Source organism: Trypanosoma melophagium (genome assembly GCF_022059095.1).
Source record: "Trypanosoma melophagium isolate St. Kilda chromosome Unknown ctg26segment0, whole genome shotgun sequence".
NCBI lineage: Eukaryota > Euglenozoa > Kinetoplastea > Trypanosomatida > Trypanosomatidae > Trypanosoma > Trypanosoma melophagium.
In genome coordinates, this window is record NW_027125157.1 from 497,586 (window position 1) to 522,500 (window position 24,915).

A 24,915-nucleotide genomic window follows, 5' to 3' on the forward strand; every position below is an offset into this window, starting at 1 on the left:
ATGCAGGAACTATACACGGTTGTGCGTCAGGTGCTTCTTTTTCATCCGCAGACTATAACGAATTATGGTAGTCCTCTTAATGCGTTACAGAATTTAGACTCACAGTCTATTAGCATGAAGGAGGCATCAGAACTTCTTGTAACCCATCTTATTCGTGTTCTCTCTCTTGGATTACATGAAGGATTGGATCTGTGGACTGTACTTGAGACACTTGAACGGATACCTAATAAAATTTCCCAGGAAGAATTGAGTAATCCTGCTAGGAAAGCTTTCCATCGTCTAAAATTTTCTGGTCAATTGATTTATGTTGTTAAATCTACCTTTGTGCGTAGTACGGCTGCAGTGCGTACCCGAGCACTGCTGCGTCTGGCGTTAAATCAAGGTGTTCTTCTTGCTGCATTAGAATTAATTTCACGATGGAATGCGGAGGAGTTGGCAACATTCTACGTTAATCCTGCTGTTAGTGTTCTCTGTTCTGTGGATGGGGAACTATGGGATTCTTTTTTGCATGCCTGTGCCCCTATTGGTGGTGTGACGCTCGCAGACATTGAGGCTGGTGTACCAAAAGGGGCCACTGTGATGAAGTTTAACATGAAGCTGACACTTCCTGACATGGATGATTATAATGGTAATGAAGATAGTGGACGCGGTGTTATTGGTGGTGCTAATGAGGGTATCAGCAATGGTGATAATGATGGCGAGAGTAATGGTCTGTGTCATAAAGATCACGAGGGAAATAGCCACCATGAGGATGATAGCGCAAAACTTCAGCAGCATATGAAAGTTGACGATAACAGTGATGTGGTTCACGTACAACTGATACCTGTTGGGAGTCGTTCACAGCAAAGTGAGAGAGAAGGTTGTAAACGTAAGAAGAAAAGGAATAAAAAAAAGAATGGCAATGGGAAGAAAAATGGAAATGGAGAAGAGGGAATAGTGAAAGTGGAAGAAGAACATGAACAAGAAGAGGTTGCTAGTGTACCACTTTCTTTGCTGGTAGATGATTCCAAGTTGCCAAGGGATACTGTTACTTCCGTTGTATGTAGTGAGAATAAGATGGGTTCATCTTCACAGTCTATTGAATTTTTAGATTTTAACCATTTACTGGATGAGGCGGAGTTACTCCTACTTGAGCGTTGGGAGAACCTCTCTGTGCAGTTGTCAGCACAGGAGGCTTTGTTGTTTGGACAAGCTGATTCTCTTTGATGTCATCAGTTTTTTTTTTCCTTTCTTTCTTTGCTTGTTCTTTTTTTTTTGCCTTTGTTGCTTTTACTGCCTCCTGTGACGCTCCCCTGGATTTGTTCATATGATCTATTTAATCCTTGAGCCCCAATTTCTTTTTCTCTTTTTTTTTTCTCTCTCTCTCTTGATTGCTTCTCCCATTGCCATGGGATTTGAGTACCATAGCTCCTATCATTAATTACCCTTATTAGCATTATTAGTCTTAGTACCGTTATTAGTATTATTGCCATTATCAGGCATTTCCTCTATATATCTATCTATCTCTTCATCTACATATATGTTGTTGCGAGGATCAATGGAGACGACACTTGCGGAGTTATGCCGTCGGCCACTCCCGCTAATCGCCACACTCACCGCCGCCGTTGTCTGTCTCTCCCTCACAGTCATCCACCGCACAACCCGGCGGATTACCGCTTTGGAGTCCGGCGTTGTGCACCTCTTCATTCCACCGCGATGGTCCCGCGGGCCGAATTACTTTTCCCGCTGCGTCGCCCTTGAAACACTTCTGCGCCTCGCCCGACAGCCGTACATTGTCCACTTCGTCACAGACACCACACATCGGACCGTTGTTGCGACGACGGCCAAGACGGCGGTGGATAAACCCGCCAAGACGATGATCATCACACTGAGTATGCGGAGTCTGCCGTTTACGGTGTGCAACGGTTTTCTCAGCAACAAACCGCCCACGGAATTGGCGAATAACGTCGACGGCGATCTTTCGCCTGAAGGACACGCCATTGGACTCGCCGCCGCACGTCTCACCGAGACATCCCTCGCCTACGGCCTCCACCGCAGTCTTCTCATTGACCGCCCGGCGGCAATGGCAGACGTTTTTGCACGCGAGTACAATCTCGATATGAATAAGGCAAGTGACGTTGTGGCACGCACACGCCGTGGACTCATCGCCGCACTTGACGCGGTTGGATACGGAAGCATCCCAGACGAGTGGTACCCGCAGGAATTTCTCCACGGTGTGCGAAGTCTCGAGGTACTCATTGGCAACAAACCGTTTCTGCTTGGAGACACCCCCACAAGTTACGACTGTACGATCTATGGATGGCTGCAGGTCGCCACACAACTTGGGGCGCACGATCCGGCAACACAATATCTCGTGGAGAGTGAAATCTTGCAGGGATACGTTACACGCATGACAAATTTGGCGTTTCCAGATATTGCAGAATTACCGAGGTCAGGAGAGTCGCACAAATTCATTCCATAAGGAAAGCAGGTTATGTAGTCTTTCTCTCCTTCTCTCTTTGTATGTTTCTTTCTTTCTTTCTGTGTATGTGTACGTTTATGGTCGTTATTATCTTTTCATTCGCAAATCGTTTTTATTGTTAGGTTGTTATTTTTTTATTGTTTGTTAACGTCATTATCTGAGTTTCTTTTTGTTCTTTTTTTGGTAAGGAGTGGTGCAAATGTACGTCATTGTGTAAGTGGATGAATGGATGGATCAGTGGTTGGTTGGTCGAAAAGGTATTGCTTTGCATGCCTTGTTTGATGTTGGGGACCATATTTTTTTTCGTGATGGTGGTGGTTTTAGATTTTTCCTCTTTCGTGTTTCCTTTGTTGTTGTTCTTTTTTTGTTTTGTTTTGCCGTGAAATGTGAAATTTATTCATTCATTCATTCGGAATTTCTCATATATATATAAGTAGACACACTCTAACGCAGAAGCAGAGGTGTTGTATCAATTTTATTTTCCCCTACACACTCTGTCTGTCTGCCTGCCTGACTGTCTGTCTGTGTTTGTGTGTAGGGAATACATAATCTTGTTCTATCCCTCTTATCACGTTCTTATATTCCTTTGCATTTCTGCTTCACCTCATCTTTACATAGTGGAACGTGCAAAAAAAAAAAAAAAGAGAAAAAGAAAGAAAGAAAAACACGGAAGAAAAACAACAAAGCGATACATACGGTTATCAAAAGAAAGAAATTTTCAAGTAAAGAATACAGTGTGTAATATTAGTTATAGTCGACATAACAGAAAGAATGAACCCCCCTGGTGTAATTGTGACTTCACTAGGAACACTGGTTGTGGGAGTTCCAATGGTTAAAACTATGCGTATGTCTGATCTAAAGAAGACGGAAATAAAAGAGAAACTGCCATCTGTAAGAGAAGCTACTCTCGCAGCGGTGAAGAAATCTACTAAAGAGGAAGTACAAACAGATTCTTCTACTAATACTACTACAGCTAAAGCTGAAAAATCAAACATGGTACCGAAAAAAAAACCTACTATTACTACTACTACTACTACTACTACTAATAATAATAATAATAATAATAATAATAATAATAATAATAATAATAATAATAATACTACTACTAATACCATTCCTGTTACTGCAGCAAATAATACCCCCACACGTGTATCATCCTCACCATCATCGTCTATTAAGAAAGAATCTAAAGCCTCTACACGAGGAGTACCAAAGAGTACTGAAAAGAGTGTAAATAAGAATCACCCCGTTGATGCCGTCTTCACGTGGATTCGCTCTCACCCTTTTGCAGCCGCAGGAGCCGTTGTCGCAGCCACCTTCACACTGTTCAAATTGGTGGGTTTATACAGAAAACACATGATAAAGAAAGAGATAATGATGGCAGACGATTCAGAAACACTGCATTTATATGTGGCACCACCTTCTTTCACGTTTCCAAAAGTTGCAAGGTCGAGTATCGTGCTAAAGACATTCCTACAACTTGCAAGTATACCATATAAGGAGTATATTCTTACGGATCCTTCTTATTCGCCAATTGGACATCTGCCATTTATTCGATACAAGGGGCGGTGTGAGGGAAGTGTCATTGTGGCCATTGAATACCTTACATCTGAGTTTGATGTTAAGATGGATCATTGTGTTACAGACAAGGAAAAGGCTATTGGGGATGCGGTTGTGGCAATGCTTGAGTACAGCAAAGGAATAATGCAGGATCATTCCATCTACATGAACTGTAATAATAATAATACTAATAATATTAATAATACGAAGGGAAAAGGACTCTACGCAAAAGTATTACAGACTGTAAAAAGGCCCCTGACGGCCGTATTGGACTGGATATCAACTACAATGGGTAAATGGACCACTATGGATGAAGCCGGCTTAAGAGAGGAAAAAGATCGGGAACTTCAAATACTCCGGGAGTTCCAGGCAGTCGAACACATCATTGGAAAGAAGAGTTTTCTCTTAAGCGCACTTCCCACCACGTATGACTGTGCGGTGTATGCGGTGTTGCAGCCGATATTCGCAGCGGATGATATTTCACGCTTTACAGAATCGCTAATGTATGTACGGCACAGTGATGTGCTTTCACGTTACGTAAACCGCGTCTCTCGCGCCGTCTTTCCCGATCTCCACAGACAAAGCAGTCTTAGCACAAGCAGAAGTAACGGTAGCAGGGAAACGTCACTAGTGTATTGAGGAGTAAACACAGAGTTTACAAGAAAAAAAGGTGTGGGGAAAAACAAATGACTATTTATAATCCCTATATATGTATTATTATTATTATTATTATTATTATTATTGGTATATCTTTTTTTATTGTTTTGCTCAGGTGTACAAAGATTGCAATGCATTGGGGGAGAAATGAACCTTGTTTATAGAAAAAGAGAAACATCTCGTTTATTTTATTTTATTTATCATAATTCCAAGTATTTTCATAGTTTCTAAATCTGTTTTAGTTTTATTTTTCTTTGGTTTGTTCTTTTTTGGGGGGATTTTATTTCATTTATTTCCCATTTCTTTACGTTATGTTTTATTTATTCCTCCATCCATTTATGTTTTTTTTTTCCCCATCCTTCACTTCATCGTGAGACGTAGACGCCCCCACTAACCTCCTCCCCGTCTCTGTTTACTGCAGTAACTCACTCTATTCTCTCTTCTTGCCTCTGGGCTAATATAATGAGACTTCTCTGTGGATTACCAGTCATAAGTAACAAAATAAAAAGAAATGAAAAAAAAAAAAAATAAGGGGTTTTGAGAAGTAAAAGAAAGAAAAAGAATTATATATATATATATATATATATATGATTTGTTGCAATAGGTTTCAACGGTATGTTTGCAATGATGTACCGGGGATTGAAATAGGTTTCTGTACATAACTGAGGGAAATGAAGGGGATAAGCAGAGATATTGAGAATGCTCACATTATATGCGTATTATTTTATTTTATTTTTTTGATCTTCGTATGAAAGCGTTGTATTGATAGTGTTTTTTCTTTTCTTTTTTTTTTGATTATTTCTACCTTTTCTCCCTCTCTCCTTTGGGATAAATAAAACCTTTGTGAGAATAATACTTCATTGTCTTTCTTTCTATCTATCTATATTTTCATTTCTGTTTATGAATTCCCCCAAAAATTATCTTATTTTATCTCAATCAACGAATCAATGAATTTTTACCAAACGTTATTTATTTCTTCTTCTCTTCTATTGTACATCAAAGATATGACAAGAGAAGTTAAAAAAAAAACTGATTTTGAGCTTTACTTTTCTCATCGACAAAGTTCAGCTCCTATGTAAATAAACAATAAATAAAAATATATACAGTGGAGAGAAAGAAGAGGAAGGAGATACATAAGAATTGGTTTTATTATTAGTGATATTTATTTGCCTTCTTTTCTTATGATTCTACTTCCACTTTCTTTATTTTCTACTTCATTGCATTGGGAGAATGTGTCGTGAAGGAAACGAGAAGAAAAAGAAAGAGAGAGAAAGAGTGAAATTGTGTTCCTTTTCCCTTTCTCTAACACCGTTCTTATTTGATAGTCTCTCGTCAATGTATGTATTTTATTCTCCAGATTTAATTTGAATCCACGGGAAAAGAAAGGAAGGAGTAATACGAATAATCAGGAAAAATAGTGTTGGTATGGACTTTTCATTTGTATTGAATATTTTCTTTTTGTTTTTATTTTTATTTTTCTACCTCAGGTATGTTCTTTTATTCCCTTTTCCACCGGCAGTAATTGTTATCCACATTGGCAATACGAATGTGTAGTTTTTTTTTAATTTATTTATCTTTCTGTGTTTATTTGAAAAAATCACGTCCAACATCAATGCGGGCCTTCTCTGGTATTCAAGAAAAACGTATAAATGTATTTTTTTTCTTTTTTTTCTCGGACTGGTCTGTGTACTTCCAGTTCTCACGTTTGTTGTTGTGCCTTATTATCACAGTGTTTCTTTGCACGGTAGGCTTTATTTAGGGGGATGTGTGAGTGGGCAGAGAGAGGTGAAAATACTGCAAAGGAAAATACTATTGAGTTCATCTCATAGATGTATTAGATATATATATATATATATATATATATTGGTTTCCCTCTCTATTCTTTTTTATATATTCTCCTTGAGAAGAAAAGGAAACACCTTCACACTCAAAAAAAATATTTATAGATTTATTTATATTTACACATATAAACAACAAAAAGCCAAAAAAAAAAAGAAAGACGATAGATATAAGAAATGCCGTCTCTTGATAACTCCCTCGTACGAGTCTCTGTTGTGGCTATTGCTGCCACTGTGGGTTTCTTCTCCCTTCTTGCCGCGGCGATATCACTTCGATTGAGTGGGAAACAACGCGGATATCGCACAGTGCTGGCCGCGATAGATAAAGAAACGGCCGATAGTGATAGACACAACACTGTACATCTTCTTATCTTTTCACGATGGCGATTCGCCCCAAGTGTATCGCCACTGTGCACAAAACTGGAAACATTCCTGCGTCTTGCAAAGGTCCCATACGAGGCACACGTTATCACATCCACCGCAGTCTCTCCCAATGAGTATTTACCATGCATTGTACACAACAACAGACGTATGGTGGAGTCTAATGCCATTATAAATTACATCACCGCACAGTTTCACGTCCAACTCGATAAATCCCTCACAGAAGAGCAGCGGGCGATAGGAACAGCAGTGGCAAGTATGCTTGAATACGGCGATCAATTTGCGTATTACCGCACAGTTACAGGGGATGGCTCGCGGGTGTTAATTCCATACTTTGCGCATGCTTGGCATGTACCGCGGCTGTTCGCTCGTCTTATATTCCGTCGCATGCGTTTACATCTTTCCCACTCTTTACAAATAGCAGGCATGAGTACATCAAGAGAGGAATATGAGTTTGAGTATCTGCAGGATATTAAGGCTATAGAACATATCATTGGTGAAAAGGCATTTCTCTTGGGAAGTCAGCCATCCTCGTTTGATTGTGCCGTGTATGCGGCATTCTTACCTATTGTTAGTATGAATGAGGTGGAAAAGGTGAGTAAACCTTTTGCGTATGTCAAGCATAGTAGAATTCTAACAGGTTATGTGAATCGTATGACACAAGCTGCTTTTCCTGATCTCAGTAAGCTGTTGGAAGGGCAATAATAAGTGTACATGCCAAAGAAAGAGAAAAAGGAGAAACATAGCAGTGAGAAGTGAATCTCTTTATTTATTTGTTTGTTTGTTTTTGTATATTTCTCTGTAGGGGGCACTTATGTTCTAGATAAGCTTTCATATATTTTAAGTACGCACGAATACCTAGGAAAAATTAAAAAAATCAAAAAAAAATACTATACTCATTCTTCCTTGGAGACAGATTAAACTTTCATTACAAAGCATCCATGTAAAAGAGGAATATAAGATAATGGATTTTTGCATAATGATAGAGTGCAAATTTTTCATCTTTTTTTTTCTTTCGGTTGTGTTTCTCTCTGTATTGTGTGATTGTCCATAATTGTGGCTGTCACTTTTCTTTCTGATTTTTTTCTTTATATATTATATTATGTATTGATTCTTTATCGCCTATGAATGATTTTTTCTGCTGAAGCAGGTAAAACTGAGAGGCATTTTGCTTTCTCTTTTTTGTTTTTCATCTTGGGTGTGTTGGATTTCTGTTTGCTTTCCCCCTCTTTTCTGTTTTCCCCCTCACCATTACGCTGTCCTTCCCATTACTGAAAGCTTGATAAAGGGATAAAATTGCCCCTTGCTTGTTTGTTTTTTCAGTAAACGAGATACTTTTTATTTTGCAGTGTGTAAACAGAAAGAATACTGGGAATGTTTCTCTTTCTTTGCTGCTCACAGCGCTTCTTATGTGATTGTGGTAATGTATAATACAAATGTGACACTGTAACGATCTTTAGTTCTTTACTTACCCTTATATATAACTGATTTGTAACTAGTACTTTGTTTTTTTGATCTCTCTCTCTCTCTTTTTCTCTCTGCGTGTGTGTGTTTGTGTGTCCATCTTTGAATTTCTTATATGCGTGTTTTTCTTCCTATCTTTATTATTTATTTATTTTAACTGTACAGGAACCATTGGTCCATTGATTGAAAGCAAAACAACAGCATCAATAAGAAAAAGGGAGTAGTTGGATTCTACATTAGTTCAAAAGTAAGAAAAAGAGATAAAGGGATAAAAAAAGAAGGAGGAAGAAAGGAAAGAAAAAAGACAACGAAAAAAAAAAAATGCTTCGCCGTACCTTTTCCCGCTTCACGTCAAAGTTGAGCAAGGCGTACCCGGTGATTGATCACACCTTTGACTGTGTTGTGGTTGGTGCTGGTGGATCTGGTCTTCGTGCAGCTATGGGTGTTGCGGCCTCTGGCTATGATGTGGCGTGTGTGTCAAAGTTATATCCATCACGTTCACACACTATCGCCGCACAGGGTGGTATTAACGCGGCACTTGCCAACTGTGAAGAAGATGACTGGCGTTGGCACGTCTACGATACCGTAAAGGGAAGTGACTGGTTGGGTGATCAGGATGCGATTCAGTACATGTGCCAGGAAGCCCCATGTGTGGTGTCTGAACTTGAGAGTATGGGTCTGCCATTCCTGCGTACGAAGGATGGATTTATTTACCAACGGGCGTTTGGTGGACAATCTATTCACTATGGCGGTAAACAGGCACGAAGAACATGTGCGGCATCTGATCGTACTGGGCATGCGATGTTACACACCCTCTATGGTCAATCCTTTCAGTATGGGGTGAACTTCTTTAACGAGTACTACTGTCTAGATTTGATAGTGGAGGATGGATGCTGCCGGGGTGTGATTGCCATGAGCATAGACGACGGTACCATTCACCGTTTCCGCTCCAAATACACTATTCTCGCCACCGGTGGTTATGGGCGGTGTTGGTTTACCACAACCAGTGCGAAATCCTGCACCGGTGATGGAACGGCAATGGTGGCCCGTGCCGGACTCCCTTCGGAAGATATGGAGTTTGTGCAATTCCATCCTACTGGTATTTACGGTCCTGGGGTGTTAATTACGGAGGGGGCGCGGGGGGAGGGCGGGTATTTGGTGAACAGCGAAGGCGAGCGGTTTATGGAGCGTTATGCACCCAAAGCAAAAGATTTGGCCTCACGCGATGTCGTTTCACGTGCGATCACACTTGAGATTCTCGCCGGTCGCGGGTGTGGGCCGAAGAAGGATCACGTCCTGCTGCAGCTCCATCATCTTCCACCAGAGCAATTGCATGAGAAACTCCCTGGCATCTCAGAGAGTGCACACATCTTTGCCGGTGTGGATGTCACAAAGGAGTGTATTCCCATTGTGCCAACGGTGCACTACTCAATGGGGGGCGTGCCAACACTGTGGACAGGGGAAGTTGTCAGTCCACGCAATGGCGATGATGATGCGATTGTGCCGGGACTGCTCGCGGCGGGGGAGTGTGCGTGTGCGAGTGTGCATGGGGCAAACAGACTCGGCGCCAACTCTCTGCTCGATATTGTTGTCTTTGGTAAGTCATGTGCGAATACCGTTATTTTTAATCTAACTAAGGAAGGCCGCACACAACCGGAGATGCGGTCGGATGCTGGGGAAAGTGCTATTGCCGATCTCGATCGTATTTTACACAATAAGGGAGACATCCCCGTGGCGCGTATTCGTGAACGCATGAAGGAGACGATGGCCCTCTACGCCGCGGTGTTCCGTACAGAGGAGAACTTACTGAAGGGTCAGAGTATCATTGAGGAGTGCTATCGCGACTTCTCTCACGTACTTGTACACGATAAATCTCCAGTGTGGAACAGCAATCTTATTGAGGCACTGGAACTACGCAATTTACTCACCAATGCGTTAATGACTATTACAGGGGCGGCAGTGCGGCGGGAATCACGCGGGGCACACGCCCGCGATGACTACCCCGAACGTGATGATCACAACTGGATGAAACACACACTCGCGTATCTTGATGATCCAAATGGAAAGGTCCAACTGGGCTACCGTCGCGTGCATAATGAGATGCTAACGAATGAACTGGAGAGTATACCTCCAGCGAAGCGTGTTTACTAGTATGTATCCATTTAGAAGAAGAGGAAGGAAATGTGAAGCGAGGGGGTAACAAGAGGAAGAAAAAAAAAACAAAAAAGGACAAAAAGCAAAGAACGGAAGGATGAAGGACAAAGAAATTAAAAACAAAAAAAAAAAAGAAAGTGATGCTCAGCGGATAGTAACGGAAAGGGTTGGAGAGAAACAACAAACAACAAAAAGAGAGCGTGGGATAGTGTGTGTGTGTATGTGTGTTTCAGTGTTATTTTTATTTTGCTTGTTGTTCTTATTTCTTGTGAGCGTGCGGATGTGGTGGGAAAGTGGAAAGAGAGAATGAGAAAAGAAGGAGTAGCAGTAACGACATATTATTTGATACTGTGGAATAGAGGCAGAATAAGAATCTTTTATAAATTATATATGAGAACGCAAAAACAATGCTCTGATGTTATATCGATTTGTACAAGTGGGAATTCTTCATTACTTATTGGTTGGTTTTCTTTTTTTTTGTTGGTACAAAGGACGGGGATATTTCAAAGCTTATTTATATTCTACTAAAAATAAAAAAGAAAAAGGAAAGGAAATATCAAGAAGGAACAGGAACTTCCAACAATTGAACTTCAACCAGCCATTACTTGCAATGCGTTGTAGGTCTGTGTATCTGTAGTGGTGGATGGGAGGGGCGTATGTGAAAGAGGAAGGTAGGGCGAACTTAGAAGCAAAATCCCGTGCTTTTTCTTATTTTTTGTTTATCGCGTTGAGTTTGAAATGCATCTTTGGGGGAAGGTAGAAGAGCCTTTTGTGTGTGTGTTTTTTTTTCTTTTTTTGCTTTCTTTGTGTCTCCCCGTTCCATTTCTTTTTTTTTACTTTTTTTCCTTTTCTGTCGTTCTCCTTATTTGTCTATTTCCATCTCGCATCGACGCACACACACACGCATACATACATACATACAATACATTCCCTCACTTTGCGTCTTTTCACGTGCAATATCGATTGTGTGTGTTGTACCCTTTTGAACTCATTGTAAGGTGATTGAGGGTCGTGCGCACTCTATTATCATTTGCATAGTTCTCATTACATATACTTCTTTCTTTTTTTTTCATTTCTCTTTCTTCTTGCTTTTCGCTCATTCCTTCTCACCTCTTCAAAGATAGCATTAAGAGCAAAATAGAGAGAATAGTGAGTCTAACAGACAATAAGAAAAGAGCCTAATTTTGGCATTTAGTAGAATTTATATTTTACTAAGCAGAGGTAAAACGAAAAGAAAAGGATAGAAGAAAGTAAAAAAAGTAAAAGAGAATAATGATAGTACGTGTTTTCACGCTTTTATTCTCTGTTGCCGCGCTAACACTAATGGTAATACTTCTCTTCTTTCCCTTCTTTGTCTCTGAGTCGAGGAAACGCAATGGTAACGCCCACGATGGAAACGGAGGGAATTTCACCATAATGGCTGAGGTAAATCTGTGGAATTGGCATGAATGGCCACCAGGAAGTAATAATACCAGTCAAAAAATTACAAAGATACTGCGTCTTGACTACTTTACTTGCGATGCGGGTAAACTCCGCATTCAAGTTGTGGAGGGTATGGCTATTATAGCATGTATCCTTTGCCTTGCCAACTTTGTTATGAGTGTATTTTTGTTCTGCTATCCAATTGTTCTGCGTCTTCCTTTGTCTTTGTACTTTATGTTGGCGGCTCTTGCCTCTGCGGCAATTCTGATACTCATGACGTGGTGGTATACAAAGTCCTGGTGTGATACGCAGCTGGCTCTCAGTAAGGACAAGAATTACAGTTGGGAGTATGGCATTGGATGGAAATTAATCATCGCCTCCTGCGGCTCATCTGTGGTGGGCTGTATCCTAGCAGCTATGTCTTGCTGAAATTAAGCGAAGAACAGGATAAAAAAAAAGAAAAACAACAACGACAGAGTATATAATAAGAATAAAAAGATGAGCTGTCGGTAGAGCAACACCCTGTGTGCATTCTTTTATTCTTACCTGTTTCTTCTTGATGGGGGTGGTGTTTGTTTTTAGATTCTTTGTATTCTTATTGGTAATAGTTGAACTACATTTCGTGTCGTTTTCCTTTCGTTTTTCTTCGCTTGTTTTACTTTTTACCATTCACTTTTACCTTTTTTTTTGTTTCTCTCTTTTACTGTTATTATCATCCCTGTGGTGCCTTTCCGCTGATATCAGATGAATAACTAATAGAGCGGTGCCTTCATTCTTTTTTTTCTCATGTTTCTTAAATTTATTCGCTTTATATTTTCCCTCCTCCTCTTGCTACTACTACTATTGTTGCCAATGAAGATAATGATAATGACTTGCCTAGAGTAAGTATGGAGGAGTGAGTAGGCTACTTTTATTCTATGATTCTCGTACTTGTTAAAAAAAAAAAGAGAGAAAACAGTAACAACAACACTTTTTACTATCAGTTGCTTCATCACCAGTCATGGAAATTGTAGAGAGGCAATTGATACGAGCCAGTAAAATAACATAGAGTAAAAGAAAATAAGGGGGGAAACATTTGTTCATATTGTAATATTTCCTCTTTGTCTTTTATGTGAACAATAAAAAACACAAACTCACTAAAACCATGTCAAATTTCTCATGTCCATATTTTTATATATTACTCTACAAATTACTGTGTCGTACAGTGATGTAAGTATTACTCCCTTTCCAAAGCCAAATAGAGGTATACTCTATACTGGCAAAGAGAGATAACAGATATGAAGTGACTGACATCACATCGTTCAACCTTTACACAATAGGAAACAGTTCGTTCAGAAATTAAAATACGTAAAAAAAAAGAAAGCACACATATTCCTGATTCGAAAGGATAAAAAAAAGTAGGAAAACACGCTGGTACGTATGAGTTTGTATCAAAAAAAAAAATGTCACGAAAAAAAAACTAAGAAAAAAAATTCATCACTCATCCTTCCTCTTAAAATGAGAAAGTGAACCCAAATCCCCTTAATATCGCTACAATACGAAATAGAAAAAAAAGTCAACCTGTATCTAATATCATGGCAAAAATAAAAACTTTTCTCAACCTTTTCCCTGATACTTTGACAACTTTACTAAAAAAATAGGAACAGGTTATTCGCGTCATTTTTTTTATCAGACAAAAGCGAAAAAATGAGTATAGAACATTAATGAGATACAAAGAACAAAAGAAACAACAACAACAACAACAACAAAAACGCAGCATACAAAAAAATTCCATATTCCGATTCCTCAATTCCGGTGGTTACGTTGCCCGTGTGTGGGCGCTGAAGCGGGCACTCGCAGTGTACAGCAGGGTGTTGACGTTTAGGCGTTCCAGAAGGCAAATATGGCGATGTGACCAGAGCGTGTGGGGACTGGTGTACCTCTGGAGCATCACCCAGGATCCTCGCATGACACCCGATGTGCGTATTCCGCGTGGTCTGATAAACCTGGACTTCCACAACACCTTCTTTGTTACGGCGTATGGTACTCTGTGGGGCAGGGACTTTGTGCCGTGGAGCTCCACAGCCATTGCGGATGTGGCGGCGGGTGGCAGGTTGCCGTTTCCTCTGTTCTTCCACATGGCCGACAAGCCCAACGCCACACCAGCCATTCTGCATTTCATTGGACATGGTGAAGGTACCACCAAGTCAACCCTGTGGATGCTGCGGAATCACACCTCTTGGTATGTGGAGACCATGCGCTCTGCGGCTGCGTTCCTCAAGGCCAGGGATATGTTGCGGCACAGTGCGTTTGTAGAAATCGATGTATCGGGGACCGGGAAGGTGCGGCTCCCGTACGGCAGGGTGTGCCCCATTGACGTGGTGGAGAGCTTGATTTGGCTTCCGCCGCCGTGACGCGCGGCCCCCTGTCCACCACCAGGTGGCTGTAGACTCACATAATACTTGCTTTTGCTGTTGCTGCTCATGGAACACCCCTTTTGGTACGATGCATGTGAAACACATCCCCTCTTCGATTCCTCCTGCCAAACACACGTGTATGGGATTCTCTGCTGTGTCTCTGTGGATTGTGGGCCTCTCCCTCTCCCTCTCCTTCTCTATGTGTTTCTTCTGTAGGTGTAGCACTGCGTGGGGGACGACTGACACCATGGGCCGGAGGTGTCGCATCCTCATGCTCCTGCTTGTGACCGTGATCACCACGTGCCTGCTGATCGCAATGGAGGTGAACGAAGTCATAGTGGAGGACCAAGACACAGCACGCCATGCTGAAAAGAAGCCACCATCGACTGTTCCGAGTGTCAGGTTTATTGTGGCGCAGTCGCTGCGGTGTCATGGTTGGTGTCGGATGCTGGCCAGTGCCATTCTCTCCAATGTGTCAGTGGAAACGGTTGGCTACGGGCGGAGCTATAGACATATATATCGTGCATATTGGGTGATGGAGTACATTGAGAAGGAGAAGCTCCGGGACAGTGATGTTGTTGTGGTGTACGACGCCTCGGACACACTTATTAGTGGTGCCTCCACTGTGCAGCGGGCTGTTGACAGGTTCATTGCCACAACAGCACCAACTCCCGATGCTTTTGATGCTGCAGCTGTGCGTCGTGGTGTGGCTACGGCACCAGTGCTGTTTACAGGAGAAATATCATGTTTCCATCCTGAGTTTGCTGGGGTGCTTCAGTTTTCATTAAAGTTTTCAGCACTCGATTGTTCTCAGCTATATGACAATTCGTGGAAGGTAATGGGGTACAAGGATTCTTCTGTAAATCCTTCGGAGCCAGGGAAGTCCATATTCCGATTCCTCAATTCCGGTGGTTACGTTGCCCGTGTTTGGGCGCTGAAGCGGGCATTCGCAGTGTACAGCAGGGTGTTGACGTTTAGGCGTTCCAGAAGGCAAATATGGCGATGTGACCAGAGCGTGTGGGGACTGGTGTACCTCTGGAGCATCACCCAGGATCCTCGCATGACACCCGATGTGCGTATTCCGCGTGGTCTGATAAACCTGGACTTCCACAACACCTTCTTTGTTTCTATCCCCGGTACTCTGTGGGGCAGGGACTTTGTGCCGTGGAGCTCCACAGCCATTGCGGATGTGGCGGCGGGTGGCAGGTTGCCGTTTCCTCTGTTCTTCCACATGGCCGACAAGCCCAACGCCACACCAGCCATTCTGCATTTTAACGGTCGAGGTGATGGTACCACCAAGTCAACCCTGTGGATGCTGCGGAATCACACCTCTTGGTATGTGGAGACCATGCGCTCTGCGGCTGCGTTCCTCAAGGCCAGGGATATGTTGCGGCACAGTGCGTTTGTAGAAATCGATGTATCGGGGACCGGGAAGGTGCGGCTCCCGTACGGCAGGGTGTGCCCCATTGACGTGGTGGAGAGCTTGATTTGGCTTCCGCCGCCGTGACGCGCGGCCCCCTGTCCACCACCAGGTGGCTGTAGACTCACATAATACTTGCTTTTGCTGTTGCTGCTCATGGAACACCCCTTTTGGTACGATGCATGTGAAACACATCCCCTCTTCGATTCCTCCTGCCAAACACACGTGTATGGGATTCTCTGCTGTGTCTCTGTGGATTGTGGGCCTCTCCCTCTCCCTCTCCTTCTCTATGTGTTTCTTCTGTAGGTGTAGCACTGCGTGGGGGACGACTGACACCATGGGCCGGAGGTGTCGCATCCTCATGCTCCTGCTTGTGACCGTGATCACCACGTGCCTGCTGATCGCAATGGAGGTGAACGAAGTCATAGTGGAGGACCAAGACACAGCACGCCATGCTGAAAAGAAGCCACCATCGACTGTTCCGAGTGTCAGGTTTATTGTGGCGCAGTCGCTGCGGTGTCATGGTTGGTGTCGGATGCTGGCCAGTGCCATTCTCTCCAATGTGTCAGTGGAAACGGTTGGCTACGGGCGGAGCTATAGACATATATATCGTGCATATTGGGTGATGGAGTACATTGAGAAGGAGAAGCTCCGGGACAGTGATGTTGTTGTGGTGTACGACGCCTCGGACACACTTATTAGTGGTGCCTCCACTGTGCAGCGGGCTGTTGACAGGTTCATTGCCACAACAGCACCAACTCCCGATGCTTTTGATGCTGCAGCTGTGCGTCGTGGTGTGGCTACGGCACCAGTGCTGTTTACAGGAGAAATATCATGTTTCCATCCTGAGTTTGCTGGGGTGCTTCAGTTTTCATTAAAGTTTTCAGCACTCGATTGTTCTCAGCTATATGACAATTCGTGGAAGGTAATGGGGTACAAGGATTCTTCTGTAAATCCTTCGGAGCCAGGGAAGTCCATATTCCGATTCCTCAATTCCGGTGGTTACGTTGCCCGTGTTTGGGCGCTGAAGCGGGCATTCGCAGTGTACAGCAGGGTGTTGACGTTTAGGCGTTCCAGAAGGCAAATATGGCGATGTGACCAGAGCGTGTGGGGACTGGTGTACCTCTGGAGCATCACCCAGGATCCTCGCATGACACCCGATGTGCGTATTCCGCGTGGTCTGATAAACCTGGACTTCCACAACACCTTCTTTGTTTCTATCCCCGGTACTCTGTGGGGCAGGGACTTTGTGCCGTGGAGCTCCACAGCCATTGCGGATGTGGCGGCGGGTGGCAGGTTGCCGTTTCCTCTGTTCTTCCACATGGCCGACAAGCCCAACGCCACACCAGCCATTCTGCATTTTAACGGTCGAGGTGATGGTACCACCAAGTCAACCCTGTGGATGCTGCGGAATCACACCTCTTGGTATGTGGAGACCATGCGCTCTGCGGCTGCGTTCCTCAAGGCCAGGGATATGTTGCGGCACAGTGCGTTTGTAGAAATCGATGTATCGGGGACCGGGAAGGTGCGGCTCCCGTACGGCAGGGTGTGCCCCATTGACGTGGTGGAGAGCTTGATTTGGCTTCCGCCGCCGTGACGCGCGGCCCCCTGTCCACCACCAGGTGGCTGTAGACTCACATAATACTTGCTTTTGCTGTTGCTGCTCATGGAACACCCCTTTTGGTACGATGCATGTGAAACACATCCCCTCTTCGATTCCTCCTGCCAAACACACGTGTATGGGATTCTCTGCTGTGTCTCTGTGGATTGTGGGCCTCTCCCTCTCCCTCTCCTTCTCTATGTGTTTCTTCTGTAGGTGTAGCACTGCGTGGGGGACGACTGACACCATGGGCCGGAGGTGTCGCATCCTCATGCTCCTGCTTGTGACCGTGATCACCACGTGCCTGCTGATCGCAATGGAGGTGAACGAAGTCATAGTGGAGGACCAAGACACAGCACGCCATGCTGAAAAGAAGCCACCATCGACTGTTCCGAGTGTCAGGTTTATTGTGGCGCAGTCGCTGCGGTGTCATGGTTGGTGTCGGATGCTGGCCAGTGCCATTCTCTCCAATGTGTCAGTGGAAACGGTTGGCTACGGATACAAGAAAAAATATTCACATATATATCGTGCATATTGGGTGATGGAGTACATTGAGAAGGAGAAGCTCCGGGACAGTGATGTTGTTGTGGTGTACGACGCCTCGGACACACTTATTAGTGGTGCCTCCACTGTGCAGCGGGCTGTTGACAGGTTCATTGCCACAACAGCACCAACTCCCGATGCTTTTGATGCTGCAGCTGTGCGTCGTGGTGTGGCTACGGCACCAGTGCTGTTTACAGGAGAAATATCATGTTTCCATCCTGAGCTGGGGATGGGGTGCTTCAGTTTTCATTAAAGTTTTTCAGCACTCGATTGTTCTCAGCTATATGACAATTCGTGGAGGTTAATGGGGTATAACGATTCTTCTGTAAATCCTTCGGAGCCAGGGAAGTCGAGATTCCGATTCCTCAATTCCGGTGGTTACGTTGCCCGTGTGTGGGCGCTGAAGCGGGCACTCGCAGTGTACAGCAGGGTGTTGACGTTTAGGCGTTCCAGAAGGCAAATATGGCGATGTGACCAGAGCGTGTGGGGACTGGTGTACCTCTGGAGCATCACCCAGGATCCTCGCATGACACCCGATGTGCGTATTCCGCGTGGTCTGATAAACCTGGACTTCCACAACACCTTCTTTGTTACGGCGTATGGTACTCTGTGGGGCAGGGACTTTGTGCCGTGGAGCTCCACAGCCATTGCGGATGTGGCGGCGGGTGGCAGGTTGCCGTTTCCTCTGTTCTTCCACATGGCCGACAAGCCCAACGCCACACCAGCCATTCTGCATTTTAACGGACAAGGTGATGGTACCACCAAGTCAACCCTGTGGATGCTGCGGAATCACACCTCTTGGTATGTGGAGACCATGCGCTCTGCGGCTGCGTTCCTCAAGGCCAGGGATATGTTGCGGCACAGTGCGTTTGTAGAAATCGATGTATCGGGGACCGGGAAGGTGCGGCTCCCGTACGGCAGGGTGTGCCCCATTGACGTGGTGGAGAGCTTGATTTGGCTTCCGCCGCCGTGACGCGCGGCCCCCTGTCCACCACCAGGTGGCTGTAGACTCACATAATACTTGCTTTTGCTGTTGCTGCTCATGGAACACCCCTTTTGGTACGATGCATGTGAAACACATCCCCTCTTCGATTCCTCCTGCCAAACACACGTGTATGGGATTCTCTGCTGTGTCTCTGTGGATTGTGGGCCTCTCCCTCTCCCTCTCCTTCTCTATGTGTTTCTTCTGTAGGTGTAGCACTGCGTGGGGGACGACTGACACCATGGGCCGGAGGTGTCGCATCCTCATGCTCCTGCTTGTGACCGTGATCACCACGTGCCTGCTGATCGCAATGGAGGTGAACGAAGTCATAGTGGAGGACCAAGACACAGCACGCCATGCTGAAAAGAAGCCACCATCGACTGTTCCGAGTGTCAGGTTTATTGTGGCGCAGTCGCTGCGGTGTCATGGTTGGTGTCGGATGCTGGCCAGTGCCATTCTCTCCAATGTGTCAGTGGAAACGGTTGGCTACGGATACAAGAAAAAATATTCACATATACGTCGTGCATATTGGGTGATGGAGTACATTGAGAAGGGGAAGCTCCGGGACAGTGATGTTGTTGTGGTGTACGACGCCTCGGACACACTTATTAGTGGTGCCTCCACTGTGCAGCGGGCTGTTGACAGGTTCATTGCCACAACAGCACCAACTCCCGATGCTTTTGATGCTGCAGCTGTGCGTCGTGGTGTGGCTACGGCACCAGTGCTGTTTACAGCAGAGGTTTTCTGTTTTCATCCACAACTGGGGATGGTTTATCCTGTACGTCGTTCGTTAGGTGGCAAGCCTTGCACTTCGTTTTACAACCATACGTTACAAGTAATGAGGCACAGGGATTCTTCTGTAAATCCTTCGGAGCCAGGGAAGTCGAGATTCCGTTTTCTTAATGCCGGTGGTTACGTTGCCCGTGTTTGGGCGCTGAAGCGGGCATTCGCAGTGTACAGCAGGGTGTTGACGTTTAGGCGTTCCAGAAGGCAAATATGGCGATGTGACCAGAGCGTGTGGGGACTGGTGTACCTCTGGAGCATCACCCAGGATCCTCGCATGACACCCGATGTGCGTATTCCGCGTGGTCTGATAAACCTGGACTTCCACAACACCTTCTTTGTTACGGCGTATGGTACTCTGTGGGGCAGGGACTTTGTGCCGTGGAGCTCCACAGCCATTGCGGATGTGGCGGCGGGTGGCAGGTTGCCGTTTCCTCTGTTCTTCCACATGGCCGACAAGCCCAACGCCACACCAGCCATTCTGCATTTTAACGGCCGTGGCGAAGGTACCACCAAGTCAACCCTGTGGATGCTGCGGAATCACACCTCTTGGTATGTGGAGACCATGCGCTCTGCGGCTGCGTTCCTCAAGGCCAGGGATATGTTGCGGCACAGTGCGTTTGTAGAAATCGATGTATCGGGGACCGGGAAGGTGCGGCTCCCGTACGGCAGGGTGTGCCCCATTGACGTGGTGGAGAGCTTGATTTGGCTTCCGCCGCCGTGACGCGCGGCCCCTGTCCACCACCAGGTGGCTGTAGACTCACATAATACTTGCTTTTGCTGTTGCTGCTCATGGAACACCCCTTTTGGTACGATGCATGTGAAACACATCCCCTCTTCGATTCCTCCTGCCAAACACACGTGTATGGGATTCTCTGCTGTGTCTCTGTGGATTGTGGGCCTCTCCCTCTCCCTCTCCTTCTCTATGTGTTTCTTCTGTAGGTGTAGCACTGCGTGGGGGACGACTGACACCATGGGCCGGAGGTGTCGCATCCTCATGCTCCTGCTTGTGACCGTGATCACCACGTGCCTGCTGATCGCAATGGAGGTGAACGAAGTCATAGTGGAGGACCAAGACACAGCACGCCATGCTGAAAAGAAGCCACCATCGACTGTTCCGAGTGTCAGGTTTATTGTGGCGCAGTCGCTGCCCTGTCATGGTTGGTGTCGGATGCTGGCCAGTGCCATTCTCTCCAATGTGTCAGTGGAAATCCTTGGGTATGGAAGAAAATATACTCATGTAAAGCGTGTAATACGGGTGATACGTTACATTGAGAAGGAGAAGCTCCGGGACAGTGATGTTGTTGTGGTGTACGACGGCTCAGACACACTTATTAGTGGTGCCTCCACTGTGCAGCGGGCTGTTGACAGGTTCATTGCCACAACAGCACCAACTCCCGATGCTTTTGATGCTGCAGCTGTGCGTCGTGGTGTGGCTACGGCACCAGTGCTGTTTACAGGAGAAACAACGTGCTACCATCCTCAGTTGGGTATGGTGCTTAAGCTTCGGTTACCCACTGATGATGAGGACTGTTTAACCTTGTATCATCGTGCGTGGAAGGTAATGGGGTACAAGGATTCTTCTGTAAATCCTTCGGAGCCAGGGAAGTCGAGATTCCGTTTTCTTAATGCCGGTGGTTACGTTGCCCGTGTTTGGGCGCTGAAGCGGGCACTCGCAGTGTACAGCAGGGTTTTGACGTTTAGGCGTTCCAGAAGGCAAATATGGCGATGTGACCAGAGCGTGTGGGGACTGGTGTACCTCTGGAGCATCACCCAGGATCCTCGCATGACACCCGATGTGCGTATTCCGCGTGGTCTGATAAACCTGGACTTCCACAACACCTTCTTTGTTACGGCGTATGGTACTCTGTGGGGCAGGGACTTTGTGCCGTGGAGCTCCACAGCCATTGCGGATGTGGCGGCGGGTGGCAGGTTGCCGTTTCCTCTGTTCTTCCACATGGCCGACAAGCCCAACGCCACACCAGCCATTCTGCATTTTAACAGCCGTGGCGAAGGTACCACCAAGTCAACCCTGTGGATGCTGCGGAATCACACCTCTTGGTATGTGGAGACCATGCGCTCTGCGGCTGCGTTCCTCAAGGCCAGGGATATGTTGCGGCACAGTGCGTTTGTAGAAATCGATGTATCGGGGACCGGGAAGGTGCGGCTCCCGTACGGCAGGGTGTGCCCCATTGACGTGGTGGAGAGCTTGATTTGGCTTCCGCCGCCGTGACGCGCGGCCCCCTGTCCACCACCAGGTGGCTGTAGACTCACATAATACTTGCTTTTGCTGTTGCTGCTCATGGAACACCCCTTTTGGTACGATGCATGTGAAACACATCCCCTCTTCGATTCCTCCTGCCAAACACACGTGTATGGGATTCTCTGCTGTGTCTCTGTGGATTGTGGGCCTCTCCCTCTCCCTCTCCTTCTCTATGTGTTTCTTCTGTAGGTGTAGCACTGCGTGGGGGACGACTGACACCATGGGCCGGAGGTGTCGCATCCTCATGCTCTTCCTCGTAAGTCTTTTTTTTGCTTTTGTAGTTTTCTTGCAGGAGCTTGTAGAGAATGATGTATCGCAGGTGGATTCAAGCCATCTTTTGCTTCCAACTTCAAGGGTCAGGTTTATTGTTGTACAAACTCGATTTTCTCATGGTTGGTGTCGGATGCTGGCCAGTGCCATTCTCTCCAATGTGTCAGTGGAAATCCTTGGGTATGGAAGAAAATATAAGCATGTAGATCGTCTTTTTTGGGTGATGGAGTACATTGAGAAGGAGAAGCTCCGGGACAGTGATGTTGTTGTGGTGTACGACGGCTCAGACACACTTATTAGTGGTGCCTCCACTGTGCAGCGGGCTGTTGACAGGTTCATTGCCACAACAGCACCAACTCCCGATGCTTTTGATGCTGCAGCTGTGCGTCGTGGTGTGGCTACGGCACCAGTACTTTTTTCAGCAGAGGCTAACTGTTATCATCCACAGTTGACGAATAATGTAAAATGGGGTGTTTCGAAGGGGCGTTGTATATCTGCATACTGGAGGGCGTATGGCTATTGGGCGGAGGGATGTTGTGATTTTGCGCAGAATAAGAAAATTAGGTTGCATTATCTTAATGCCGGTGGTTACGTTGCCCGTGTGTGGGCGCTGAAGCAGGCATTTGGGGCATATCGTGATCTCTTGCAGCAGAAGCGTTGGTGGTGTGACCAGAGTGTGTGGGGACTGGTGTACCTCTGGAGCATCACCCAGGATCCTCGCATGACACCCGATGTGCGTATTCCGCGTGGTCTGATAAACCTGGACTTCCACAACACCTTTTTTTTTTCTTTACATAGTATGCGGTTTGAAAAAGATATTTTGTTTTGGAGCTCCACAGCCATTGCGGATGTGGCGGCGGGTGGCAGGTTGCCGTTTCCCTTGTTTTTCGGTATTGTTGATAGCCCCAACGCCACTCCAGCCATTTTGCATTTTAACGGGCTTGGGCGTAACGTTAGGTTTTATGTGGAGAGGATGCAGAATCACACCTCTTGGTATGTGGAGACCAAGCGCTCTGCGGCTGCGTTCCTCAAGGCCAGGGATATTCTTCAAGGTCAGGCCCTCATCAAGGTTTATAGTGTAGATGATGGGAAAGTGGCGCCGTATTCTCATTTTTGTCCCGTATTTTTTTAGTAAAATCCATTGTATATATATATTTTTTTCCTTTTCTTTTTCATCTTATTGTTGTTTTGTTGTTGTTATTGTTGTTTTTGTTGTGGTGGTGGTTGATGTTTTCTTTTTGTCAAAAATAGATTTATGTCTTTGTTTTTGTTTTATTTTCTTTGTAGTGGTTGTGCTTCTTTTTTTGACGTAGGTAAAAAAAAAAATGTCTCTTGATATTTTTGAGGCGTTCTCGAAAAAAACGTTTTTTATTACCGGTGGTAGCGGTTTCATGGGGAAGGTCCTTCTTTTTAAGCTGCTGAAGGAGTTCCCTGATATTGAAGCAATCTACGTACTTATTCGAGGTAAGAACTCACGGAAGTTTAAGCGTTTTCTTGGACCCCAGGAGCGTTTAGAAAAGGAGGTGTTGAATTCGCCATGTTTTGATCCCCTCAAGTCATCCCTTGGTGAGGATAAGTTTAAATCACTCTGTAAACGAGTGATAGCAGTAGAGGGTAATATCACAGATGATAGACTTGGACTCAGTGAAAAAGATTGTCAAAAAATTTTAGAGTCAGTTAATTTCGTTATTCATGTTGCCGCTACTGTTAATTTTGATGAACCCCTTAATGTTGCAGTAGAAACTAATACGTTGGGTGCTCTTCGAGTTCTTGCTCTTGCTAAAGAGTGTAAAAAATTGGAAGCGATGGTTCACGTCTCTACATGTTATGTTAATTACAACCTTGAAGGAACTATTGTTGAAGAATGTCTTTATCCCTTACCTTTTGATCCAGAGGCAATGTGTAAACATATTCTTGCACTACATGATAATGAAATTGGTATGGCTACTGAGAAACTTTTAAAAAAGTATGGTTTTCCAAATACGTATACGTTTACAAAATCAATGGGAGAACATTTGATTCGTGCATCTAGGGGGAATTCTCCAATTTCTATTGTTAGACCTTCTATAGTTGGATGTAGTTTTAAAGAACCGTTTCCTGGTTGGGTTGATGCGTTAACAGCTGCTGGGGGTTTGTTATTGACATCTGGATTGGGTGTAGTGCAAGAACTTACTGGTCGTCAAGATGCTATTGCAGATATCGTTCCTGTGGATTTTGTTGTTAATACAGTTATCAAGGCACTTTTTAAGACTCAGCTTTATACAAAAAATCAGAAAGTAAATGTTAATATTACAGAACGATCAAATGGACAGGAAGTTGGAAATAAACTTCTTAAAGCCTTAGTATCTCCTGAATCTTTAATTAAAAAAGGATCTAATGGTATAGGAAATGGAAGGCCTTTGACCAATATTTCTTTGGAACAACGTCATCATGATAGTTTTTCTTCTGTTTCTTTTACAGAATCTGATACAAGACAAGATGCTCTTCCATTTGTGTTTCATGCTGCAACTTCTTCTTCAGTAAATAACCTTACATGGAGACGACTTCGAGATGCTACACTGTATTATTGGGATTGGAAAAAACGTCATCCCAGGGCTATTGCTCCAATGCGTGCGGAAATAATTGAATCAAATATTGAATATCTAATAAAATTTTACCTTCGTCGTGAAATACCTTATCAGTTTTTGCGTTTTGTTTCAAAACTTCCGTCACCTATTGGAT

General features: G+C 44.9%; 16 protein-coding genes across 16 annotated transcripts in view; 15 read left to right on the top strand and 1 right to left on the bottom strand.

The window, feature by feature from the left end:
* On the top strand, positions 1-1,206 carry LSM04_002130 (uncharacterized protein; the record flags this gene model as incomplete). Its single annotated transcript, XM_067338069.1, has 1 exon — positions 1-1,206. One exon carries the CDS (start codon positions 1-3, stop codon positions 1,204-1,206), a length of 1,206 nt encoding a protein of 401 aa, XP_067190671.1.
* A 210-nt stretch (positions 1,207-1,416) lies between these two features.
* LSM04_001913 (uncharacterized protein) lies at positions 1,417-1,629 on the bottom strand (the record flags this gene model as incomplete). The annotated part of the gene is made up of 1 exon (XM_067338072.1): positions 1,417-1,629. The coding sequence occupies one exon, from the start codon at positions 1,627-1,629 to the stop codon at positions 1,417-1,419; it is 213 nt and encodes a 70-aa protein (XP_067190658.1).
* Positions 1,538-2,461, top strand: LSM04_002069 (Metaxin; the record flags this gene model as incomplete). Its single annotated transcript, XM_067338071.1, has 1 exon — positions 1,538-2,461. The coding sequence occupies one exon, from the start codon at positions 1,538-1,540 to the stop codon at positions 2,459-2,461; it is 924 nt and encodes a 307-aa protein (XP_067190666.1).
* A 771-nt stretch (positions 2,462-3,232) lies between these two features.
* LSM04_008854 (Thioredoxin-like fold) lies at positions 3,233-4,660 on the top strand (the record flags this gene model as incomplete). The annotated part of the gene is made up of 1 exon (XM_067338073.1): positions 3,233-4,660. The coding sequence occupies one exon, from the start codon at positions 3,233-3,235 to the stop codon at positions 4,658-4,660; it is 1,428 nt and encodes a 475-aa protein (XP_067190894.1).
* A 2,033-nt stretch (positions 4,661-6,693) lies between these two features.
* LSM04_005012 (Thioredoxin-like fold) lies at positions 6,694-7,602 on the top strand (the record flags this gene model as incomplete). Its single annotated transcript, XM_067338074.1, has 1 exon — positions 6,694-7,602. The coding sequence occupies one exon, from the start codon at positions 6,694-6,696 to the stop codon at positions 7,600-7,602; it is 909 nt and encodes a 302-aa protein (XP_067190773.1).
* A 1,080-nt stretch (positions 7,603-8,682) lies between these two features.
* On the top strand, positions 8,683-10,512 carry LSM04_004521 (Fumarate reductase/succinate dehydrogenase flavoprotein-like; the record flags this gene model as incomplete). Its single annotated transcript, XM_067338075.1, has 1 exon — positions 8,683-10,512. The coding sequence occupies one exon, from the start codon at positions 8,683-8,685 to the stop codon at positions 10,510-10,512; it is 1,830 nt and encodes a 609-aa protein (XP_067190754.1).
* Positions 10,513-11,931: 1,419 nt separating this feature from the next.
* LSM04_002785 (Amastin surface glycoprotein) lies at positions 11,932-12,366 on the top strand (the record flags this gene model as incomplete). The annotated part of the gene is made up of 1 exon (XM_067338076.1): positions 11,932-12,366. One exon carries the CDS (start codon positions 11,932-11,934, stop codon positions 12,364-12,366), a length of 435 nt encoding a protein of 144 aa, XP_067190694.1.
* A 1,274-nt stretch (positions 12,367-13,640) lies between these two features.
* Positions 13,641-14,330, top strand: LSM04_009320 (uncharacterized protein; the record flags this gene model as incomplete). The annotated part of the gene is made up of 1 exon (XM_067338077.1): positions 13,641-14,330. The coding sequence occupies one exon, from the start codon at positions 13,641-13,643 to the stop codon at positions 14,328-14,330; it is 690 nt and encodes a 229-aa protein (XP_067190910.1).
* Positions 14,331-14,580: 250 nt separating this feature from the next.
* LSM04_008829 (uncharacterized protein) lies at positions 14,581-15,840 on the top strand (the record flags this gene model as incomplete). The annotated part of the gene is made up of 1 exon (XM_067338078.1): positions 14,581-15,840. The coding sequence occupies one exon, from the start codon at positions 14,581-14,583 to the stop codon at positions 15,838-15,840; it is 1,260 nt and encodes a 419-aa protein (XP_067190892.1).
* Positions 15,841-16,090: 250 nt separating this feature from the next.
* Positions 16,091-17,350, top strand: LSM04_004416 (uncharacterized protein; the record flags this gene model as incomplete). The annotated part of the gene is made up of 1 exon (XM_067338079.1): positions 16,091-17,350. The coding sequence occupies one exon, from the start codon at positions 16,091-16,093 to the stop codon at positions 17,348-17,350; it is 1,260 nt and encodes a 419-aa protein (XP_067190750.1).
* Positions 17,351-17,600: 250 nt separating this feature from the next.
* On the top strand, positions 17,601-18,149 carry LSM04_008333 (uncharacterized protein; the record flags this gene model as incomplete). Its single annotated transcript, XM_067338080.1, has 1 exon — positions 17,601-18,149. The coding sequence occupies one exon, from the start codon at positions 17,601-17,603 to the stop codon at positions 18,147-18,149; it is 549 nt and encodes a 182-aa protein (XP_067190870.1).
* Positions 18,150-18,200: 51 nt separating this feature from the next.
* On the top strand, positions 18,201-18,869 carry LSM04_006566 (uncharacterized protein; the record flags this gene model as incomplete). Its single annotated transcript, XM_067338082.1, has 1 exon — positions 18,201-18,869. One exon carries the CDS (start codon positions 18,201-18,203, stop codon positions 18,867-18,869), a length of 669 nt encoding a protein of 222 aa, XP_067190819.1.
* Positions 18,870-19,119: 250 nt separating this feature from the next.
* LSM04_005646 (uncharacterized protein) lies at positions 19,120-20,385 on the top strand (the record flags this gene model as incomplete). Its single annotated transcript, XM_067338083.1, has 1 exon — positions 19,120-20,385. One exon carries the CDS (start codon positions 19,120-19,122, stop codon positions 20,383-20,385), a length of 1,266 nt encoding a protein of 421 aa, XP_067190797.1.
* A 249-nt stretch (positions 20,386-20,634) lies between these two features.
* Positions 20,635-21,894, top strand: LSM04_001524 (uncharacterized protein; the record flags this gene model as incomplete). Its single annotated transcript, XM_067338084.1, has 1 exon — positions 20,635-21,894. One exon carries the CDS (start codon positions 20,635-20,637, stop codon positions 21,892-21,894), a length of 1,260 nt encoding a protein of 419 aa, XP_067190644.1.
* A 250-nt stretch (positions 21,895-22,144) lies between these two features.
* LSM04_006194 (uncharacterized protein) lies at positions 22,145-23,326 on the top strand (the record flags this gene model as incomplete). Its single annotated transcript, XM_067338085.1, has 1 exon — positions 22,145-23,326. One exon carries the CDS (start codon positions 22,145-22,147, stop codon positions 23,324-23,326), a length of 1,182 nt encoding a protein of 393 aa, XP_067190808.1.
* A 193-nt stretch (positions 23,327-23,519) lies between these two features.
* LSM04_005024 (Male sterility) overlaps positions 23,520-24,915 on the top strand; it is a gene marked incomplete at both ends in the record, with an annotated part of 1,713 nt that continues 317 nt past the window's right edge. The window contains one exon of the mRNA XM_067338086.1: positions 23,520-24,915. This exon is cut by the window's right edge and continues 317 nt beyond it. Coding sequence (XP_067190777.1) covers positions 23,520-24,915 — 1,396 coding nt within the window.